This window comes from Austrofundulus limnaeus, unplaced genomic scaffold (assembly GCF_001266775.1).
Source record: "Austrofundulus limnaeus strain Quisiro unplaced genomic scaffold, Austrofundulus_limnaeus-1.0 Scaffold472, whole genome shotgun sequence".
Taxonomy (NCBI): domain Eukaryota; kingdom Metazoa; phylum Chordata; class Actinopteri; order Cyprinodontiformes; family Rivulidae; genus Austrofundulus; species Austrofundulus limnaeus.
The window spans coordinates 279,766-289,055 of NW_013952874.1; the positions used below are offsets into that span (position 1 = coordinate 279,766).

The 9,290-nt window shown below is 39.3% G+C and overlaps 1 protein-coding gene across 3 annotated transcripts in view; it reads right to left on the reverse strand.

Moving 5' to 3' along the window:
- pacsin3 (protein kinase C and casein kinase substrate in neurons 3) overlaps positions 1–9,290 on the reverse strand; it is a 52,816-nt gene that overhangs the window by 3,536 nt on the left and 39,990 nt on the right. For all 3 annotated transcript variants that reach the window (XM_014025388.1, XM_014025386.1, XM_014025387.1), the window contains 2 exons: positions 6,207–6,346; positions 1,586–1,746 (listed from right to left, as the gene is read on the reverse strand). In XM_014025388.1, coding sequence (XP_013880842.1) covers positions 1,586–1,746; positions 6,207–6,346 — 301 coding nt within the window. The remainder of the gene's footprint in view (positions 1–1,585; positions 1,747–6,206; positions 6,347–9,290) is intronic.

The following is a 9,290-nucleotide window of genomic DNA, read 5'->3' on the forward strand; positions in this document are numbered from 1 at the left end:
CAACAAACAAGCTAAACTGAGGTCCGAGGACCTCAGTGATGAGAGAATGTGTAGCGCCGAGCTAATACATATAAGATAATGTAGCATCGGCACTAAAGCTAACAGGCTAATCTGAGGTTGTTCTTCCATGAAGCAGCTCTGTTGTCCTCCATCCATATTTTCAGTTCCAGGCTGAGTCATTTCTACCTTCTCCTCTCTGTCAACGCTCTCTGGTTTCATTTAAAGGAGTCGATCATCAGATATTGTCCAAGATTAACCTTCAGGGTGGATATAACTCGCTCACACCGAGGACCTATCCATGTCATAATTTACCCAGAATGCTTTGTGCGTAAATACAATGGCTCAGTCCATGTTAAAATAGAATTTTAAAAATTATAAAAACTAAAGAGCCTACAGTATTTTTCCAGTCTTTATTTTACAGTTAAAATAAATGTTTATCAAATAAAGTCTAATGTTACAACTAATCAGGGRTCCCTTTAAGCAGGATTTTACACAGATATTCCAGGCCACGTGTCAGGCATTCACCGAGTGTTCACGTCTACAGGTGAGAAAAACAGAGGAAACTTTACGGTTCACATACGACTGAGGTCGTTTGGATCTTTTATGAGGAGAGTTAGATGTTATAGGAGGTTAAATGTGGTTCAGTTCATTATTCTTATTTAAAACGTAAATACTCACTCATGAAAACATTGTGTTTAAATACTGTAAACTGAATGAAGTCATACGTCAGTGTATTTAGGTGATTTAGTACTTTTTTAGTTTCATGTCACTGACAGAAGAAGTTTGCGAGGAGGTGAACACACACTCAGCCAGTGAAATGTTTGTGTTTTTACACACATCCATGATTTAGATACAGCCCATGTTGAAACTGGCTCAGGCACTGATGATACAAGACCCCCACACAACTTTTTATCATGTCCTGATATGTAAAACTCAGACCAGACAGTGAGTGAACTCTACACAGCTCCTGTGTAGAAACCTGCTGGTGACCCTGTTGTGGAGCAGAAGAAAACAAATAAACCTCAGTCAGTTCATGAGGAATCTGCTTTTGGTTGCAGCTAAGCTGAAGTGAGCCAGGCTAAGCTTTTCCAAACTGAGGTCTGTCCCTGTTTGGTCTCATCAGGTTGTATTAACCCGCTGCTCCACTGACTCTGACACCTGAAGGCAGTGGAGGACAAACTAAAGCTCCGGTGGGAACTGTGCCGTGTTAAGGCAGAAAAAAACACAAAGAGCCCGGRCGACCAAGTCTCTTAGAGGCTAGAGAAAATGTTTCTGTAACTCAGGACTCGTTTAATCACTTTGTATTTCAGCCTGACTGCATTTGAACATAACTCGTGTTGGAAACAATAAGCAGTTAACGAGTGTAAATGTGTTAAAAAGACATCATAAGTTATTTTACTGCTTTTTTAAGGTGGTAAAAAAAACAAACAGGAAATCGGTTAAAGTGATTAAAAGAACAGCATCAGACTGAAATTTCACTTTCACAGATGAACTCATTAGGCTGCAGTTTGATGAAAAATAACTGATCAAAGTGTTTCCCCTGTGATACCTTGTTGATACAAAAAGCATTAATGTGGGTTAATACCTGCTTTAAAGCTGAGCTCGTCCGACTCCTGACCCGTGTAATCATAGAGCGCTCTGACCGGCACCCCCTCTACCTTCTCGTCTGCCTCCCCCACACCGTTCATCGCCAGCGCCTTCTTAGGACTCTCCTCGTCTGACCAGTCGGAGGAATAATCCTTCACCCTGAAGTCAAGACAACAAACATACAGAGTTCAAATTCTCACTTCATTACCATCAAATGCATGAAACTAAAACTAAAAAAACAAACAAGAAATTTTCCACAGTTTTTCCAGAATAAAGAGCACATCAAACATTCAGAGTTCCTCAGCTGTGTTTGAAGTAGGGAYGGGATCGATCCGATCCAGTATCAGGTTCTGATACCAACATAATTATTTCATTTATTTATTTAAAAGGAAAATGCACATTAATCAATTTTCTGTCAATATAAATGTGCCAGAATTAGCACAACAGCTAAATTTCATCCRTATTGCTGAGCAGATAAAAAGGTAACAGTTCATAAAACAAGCGCACAAAACAAACAAAATTCAACACTGCCCAACAAACACACAAACTCCTCAGTCTACAAGGTCTACAGTTAAATTATGTTACAGATGAATGCATGACTGATTTTCTTTCAGCCAAACTTTGTTTCTTTTTAAAAATGGAATAACTGTCAGTCTCTGATATTTGCAGGTAGTTCATTCCAGATGAGAGTTCCTCTGATAGACGTGACCTTTCCACCAAACTCCGTTCTCCGTCTTGTGACAACACAGCCCCCTATAGTTTGACACCTAGAATTCATTCTGGATGTTTATTTATGAATAAAATTATTTAAAGGTGGAGGAGCATGCCCATTTAAGACCCTAAAAACAAGACTTAAATCAATGAATCTTTGATAAATACAAGATCTTGGACTTCAAAAATGATCAATGATTTTACAGTAATGAACATAAAGTTGTCTGTCAAGAACTTTTATTGTCTTTTTGAAGAGAGACTTGATGGGTTTTAACACATTTGCTGTTGTATGGGACCAAGCTGTAAGACAATAAGAAATATGAGAAAAGATCATTGCATGCATATAAAATTTAGCTGCTTGTGTAGTGAGAAAARGTCCAATATGACAAAAATTGGCTAAGTTGAATTTTAATACATTAGTTAATTAATGACTCGCTACATTACCAGATCTCCATTTACCGGTCGGTCTACGTTCCTACCCTCATCTATGGAGCTTTGGGGAGTGACTGAAAGAACGAGATCACAGATACAAGCGGCTGAAATGAGTTTCCTCTGCAGGGTGTCTGGGCTCTCCCTTAGAGATAGGGTGAGAAGCTCAGTCATCCAGGAGGGACTCAGAGTAGAGCCGCTGCTCCTCCTCATCGAGAGGAGCCAGTTGAGGTGGCTCATCTGGTTAGGATGCCTCCTGGACTCCTCCCTGGTGAGGTGTTCCAGGCACGTCCCACWGGGAGGAGACCCAGAGGAAGACCCAGGACAAGCTGGAGGGACTATGTTTCTCAGCTGGTCTGGGAACACCTTGGGATTCCCCCGGATGAGCTGGTCCAAGTGGCTGGGGAGAGGGAAGTCTGGGTCTCTCTGCTTAGGCTGCTGCCCCCGAGACCCAACCCCGGATAAGAGGAAGAAAACGGATGGATTCATAAGTTTTTCATRTGGAATCTTCCTGTATCCATCCTGACTTGTACTTTTCTATTATCGTTTTGTTGAATGAAGTCAGCCACTTCAAAGCTAGAATCTGAAGTGGGTRGATCACCGACAGAAAGACCAACTCTGCACTCGTCAACCTGAGCAGGTCCGTCGGGCCTGTAGGAAAAGTTCACACTGCTCCAGACTTAATCATTACAGGACTATCCAAAGCTTGTAACATAATTATTTATAAACTTCCTGCAGAACCACGCTTCAAAATGTTCAAACTAGTCATTTACAAAGATTTTTCTCTTTTTACTTGGTACTACAATCCCTATACTCTGATTTAATGTGGCACACTTTGCCCCACAGTTCTGTTTAAAAATGAACAAGACCTACTGTATAAAGCCAAATATACAAATCTTTAATGTGTCAACAGAAAAAGTTGTTTGGRAGGTTTATAAAAGGAGTATTTCCAGACATTGGAGCCGTTCTGAAGCTCGAGGAACAAAAGGGGAGTATAGAGTTAAACTTTACAGACTGAAAAAACAGACTTTACCCTAAAACACTTTTAAGTACTTTCCACAGATCCATCCAAAATAGAGAAAACGACTGCAAAACACAGATTTAGTTTTCATTTCTAAACGGTGCAGAGTAACATTTCAACACTCAGCGCTGGTGAATGGTTTCTTTCCTTCCCTCCTCTGGCTGAAGATCCAGAGTCTTGTGTTGACATTAGCACCCGTTTGGAGCCGACGTGATGGGATTAAATCAGAACAAAGAGCGAGTCGCTGTAGCGGCCAGAATTATTTAGAGACACCAGTAAGAAGATAAAGCACTAGATTTAAAAGCGTACTAAGCATCTACTGTTTGCAAACGTCCTCCTCCACTGCCACACTGAGAACATTGAGGCTGGGAAGAATTACAGATTAAAGCAATAAGTACAAGATCTAAAAAGTAATCTGGCTTWTTTCTTTCCTCTGAGTGCAGATATGTCCAGATAAACTTGTTGTTGAATAACTAATGTCAAAATATACAAAATAAAATATATTTCATATAAAAAMAATTACCAACAGATCATTTGTTCTGTACAAATCCAACAATCACACTAATACGTCATGGCAGATTGATTAGACTAGACACAGATTGTAGTGTGAAGAGCTTTGAGTATCCTGGTTGGATAGAAAGGTGCTGGTGCATGGCAGGCTGTGTCAGTGTGCCTCAGGGCAGCTGTGGCTACAATGTAGCTTACCACCACCAGTGTGTTTAAAGCACTTGTCTTGATAAAGTGCTATACAAGTTCAGCCCATTTACCTTTTTTTGGTGTTTTCTGAATAAATAATCCCAATAAAAACATTTCAATCCTTTTATATTTAGCTTCTTATGAGCAAAAGTTTTGGATGTTTTKAAATGGTCTTAATAGTTCTCCAGGCTTCTGAAAGGTCTTTTTTGGACTGTGGCTGCTTTTTAATTCTCAGTTTAGGTCCTAAACATTTTCAGAAAAATAACTGACTGTTAAGCCTTACCTGTTATCTATGAATCATGACTTTGAAAAAAGCTCCTAAACTTAAGGAACAATACACAAGTATTGTATATATTGTGTTGATTGATACACAACAACCAACTAAAGCTGAAATGGACAGAAAGTATGAAAAGAGAAGCTGTGGCAGGCGTGACAGATGATGATGGTGAGGCCCAAGAAGACTTGTGACTAAAATGGTGCTTTCTGTTGTGTAGAAATATTCTGACTTTAAAAGCTCAGATGGTAATCAAACAACAAAAGGTATTCTGCAAACTGTTGAGTACAGCTGAGGTGGTTACACCAGTAATTTGCTTCAAAACCTCTGCAAACATGTCTTGAAATATCAAGACTGTTTAGAATTAAAATCAGCACCCTCCATATCCTGGAAGAGCTTCAGGAGGACACTTGAGTCAAACATCCCTAACACACATATGTATGAAAAGAAAAATACAGTCAAATACTATGAGTGTACTTGTTAAAAATACCATGGTATATAGTTATGGTCATACCTCCTGGCACTACAAACAGCCTGGCAAAGAATCAGTTTTCCATCAAGTCTTCAGGCTCTTTGTTACCAGCAGCCTGTCAAACACTAATAATTTGAATCTTTCTGTAGATGAATCCAAGTAAAATACCAAAAATAAAACAATTTGACAGATAAAAAATCCTGGGCCTGAGCGTCCTCAGGACCACCAGGTGTATCAGCTGACTTCCTCTCCTGTTTTGTAATTTGTTCTTTAACTTTGAAACTCAATTTCCAAACAGTTTAATGTGATAAAAAACAAAGAGTGGATGGTTTGTCAATACTTTTGAGGAACTTTGCAGTAGATCTTCAGCTACATCAGATGTCAGGGTTCTCTCCCGTTTATCTACTAAATCCTACCAAGGAGACTGTTCTCCAAACAAACACTGGGATTTGATCATTTCCATAATCTGAATGTTTTACCCTCACATGGAGCAGGTTCACACAGCATGAGAGAAGCAAGAAGACAGGACTGTTTCCAGGCTACTCATTAGAGCGTGACGTTCAGGATCTAAACCCCACAGGGAGAATACAAGGTTACAGCACAAGTAAACTACAAGCTGCTTCTATTTCTGTCTCTCTCWCACACACACAGATATATCTGTGGYTCTGTGTTTAGTCTGGACTGAACAGCCCACAGATACAGGCTGTTTTACAGAAACAGTTTATCGTCTGTGTTGTGTGTCTGTGTTCACACACACAAACACACAGGAAAGACAAGCTCTTTAATGTCAAGTCAACTCTATAAACCTAATAAATTTTCACTTTTGGCTCCATTTCTAGCATCTGCATCCACATAAAACCCAGGTGAGACTGAAGACACGTTCATCAGAAAAATGCATAAAACTTCTGAAGATGGAACTTGTGCATTTTTTAAAATTATAATTTCATCGCTGTCATTAGAGATGAAAGAGTTACAACCAGAACAAATTATSTGCTGAAGCCAGAAGGTCGTCCTACCTGCTGGTTTCCACAGTGATGGGACTGGGTGGGACGTCGCCTCCTCCTGATGAGACGATGTTAGTTAGAGTAACAACGTTCTCAGAGTCTCCTCCTCGCTCCTTCTTGCTGATGGAGCGACTCGCCTCCGGAGACCACTCCTGCAACAAACACACGTCCTCGAATTTGCATCAAACTGAGGACTTTGTATTGACTTCTATTCATTTTTGTAACTGTATTCATGTCTAACCCAGAGATTTTCCTGAAAATCAACCATTACTGGTCTATAGTTAACTCTAACCTGAACTTTATTCACACCAAACCTCTAAACCTAACTAGTAAAGCACAGCAGAGCTGCAAACAAAGTGAGGACATTGAAGAGGTCCTCACTTTACATCAAAGGCCTCACTTTGATAGTAACTCTGGTGCAAATAGTCCTCACTCTGTAGTAAAAACAAGTACACACACACACTTACATCTGTAGCCTACATTTTAGCCCATCCCAAAAATCAWACATCATTGGTCTCTTTAAAGGGATCCCTGATTAGTTGTAACATTAGACTTTTTGATAAATATTTATTTTAACTGTAAAATAAAGACTGTAAAAATACTGTAGGCTGTTTAGTTTTTATCATTTTTAAGCTTTTTTAAAATCTATTACACAGACTGAGCCATTTTATTACTTATTCAGTACGCAAAGCATTCTGGGTAAATGACGACATGGATAGGTCCTCTGTGTGAGTGCGCTATATCCACGCTGAAGGTTAATCTTGGACAATATCTGACGATTGACTCTTTTAAATGAAACCAGAGAGCGTTGACAGAGAGGAGAAGGTAGAAATGACTCAGTCTGTAACTGAAAATATGGATGGAGGACAACAGTTTAGCTTGTTTGTTGCACTAGTGCCAAGCTAATACATACAAGTCTTTTCCAGGGAAAAAAATGATCTTAAAATTATTAAACTGTAACACTAATGTTCTCATTTGACCATAATATACAATCAGAAGAAATCCTAACAGCTGCAGTACTGATACATATACAAAACATTTACTCTAACAATATCTTGTTTACAATAGAAACTGCATTCACAATTAAAACAGGATAATAAAAATTTAGACCTAGCTAAAAATAATTAAACTTTTATCAAAACAATAAAAAAAGAAAAACCAGATGAAACGATGTATTTGTCTTTAAACATCCTAGATTAATCACTTTAAGCAAGTTTTTAAACTAATTAAGTTGAATTTTCTTTATGTAAACATTAAATTGGACACAGATCCTCAAGCACTAAACGCCTGACGTAAGGAGAGGGAGCAGGTTGCTGAAAAACTGGCTCAGGATGAGGTTACAGAGATATTTCATGTCAGAGAGGAACTCTGCACAAGAGGTGTGTTCAATGACCTCAATGTCCCCGTGGGTGTGGACACAACTCTCTGAACACCAACAGATTTGTTAAAGAGACAGAATAAATATTTCCTCAAAACTCAGAGCGGCTGACAGCACGTCAGACTGGACGTTCAGACAAGGATGAAGAACGCTGATAAAGTCCTCAGAGTGACCTACGTATGTNGTGTGTGTGTGTGTGTGTGTGTGTGTGTGTGTGTGTGTGTGTGTGTGTGTGTGTGTGTGAGGGATGGGAACAATGAGACTCTGTGTGTTAGCAGCTCTGTGGGAACGCCAGGAGATTCCTCCGAGGACAGAGACATGTTTCTGCCAACTTCTTCCTCTGACTGGAAAGAAAACTAAAGCGGCCAATAAAATTTAAAAGCTCTCATTATGAGTTTGCTACAGCAAAGAAAGCATTCTCACATATCTTTAAACAAACCAAACAACAAACAGAAATATATAAGAGGAATCTAATGAGTTAGTCAACACGTAAAACCACCAAAACATCTTTTACATCCATGACATCATGCTGAAAGTTAGCCATGCTTATAAGGATCATAAAGTTGTCTCACTAAAACGAACGTTTGCAACAATCTTTTGCCTGCAAGACATTTTTGACCTCAGCCCTGTCCTCACAAACATGGATACTTTATATAAATCTGTTCCTGCTGTGGTTGTTGGTCTCAGCCACATGCAAACAGCAGATAAAGTGCAGTTTTAACACAGGAGCATAAGACAGCAGAAAAATGTATAATTTAGCTTCACTGATTCAGGCTTTTTCCACTGTTATCTAATTCCAGTAGGAATGCAAACAATTTATCAACTTGTGATTAATTTTCAAATCATGTTTTATTAGATTAAAATCTGTTTACAATGGATTAACTGATAACGGCAACCGGCTCATCACACACTCTATTTAACCTTATTTCTGAGACTCTGTTTTAATTTGAGTCAAAAGTAGAGACTTCAAACTTTAAATCAGTTTTTAAATTGTGTTGTTAGGCAAAGTAGAACCAGAGTTATGATAAATAGTATACGTCGCATTTTAATTTCTGAAAACAATGGTCTGATTTGTTGGAAATTACGTCTGGTTGCAAAAGAAAAGCACCTCAACCCACTGTCAGTTTTATCCTTCTCTTGAGCCGAAAATATATGAAAAAAAAACCTCTAATCTTTTTTCCTGACTGAGGCCCAAAGCTACAGGACGGAGAAAGAAAAAAAAAAGACACTGGCAGCACTCGGAGGTCTGACTCAGTAGGGGAGGGAGGGGGACCTGCACCAGAACCTCGCTGGGCTAACAGAACCAAGGATCAGTTCTGAGCTCTAGAAAACAGAGTAGGACGTTTATGTTCCAGCCTCAGAGAACAGTCCAGGTAGACCCACTTTCCTCTCAGAGTTAAATAAATAAATAATATAAAACAAATAATCTGTTGTTTCAGTCACAGAGAGAACCAAGAAGAAGGCAGCAAAAAGTAAAGAATCAGAGAAAAATCAAATTCTAATGGTGCGTTCACACCGAACGCGATTTCAGCGTCAGGAGCAGCAGGTTTACAKDCAAAGTCTATGGTGGACGCGCTTCAAGCAATGTCGGGAAGTTCTGCGGCGCCTCAAGCGCGATTAGAGCAGCGCGATTTGAACGATTTGAACGATCTGAGCGTTCGCTGAAGTTAGAAAATCTGAACTTTTGCAGCTCGACGCGCCACATCAACCAATCAGAG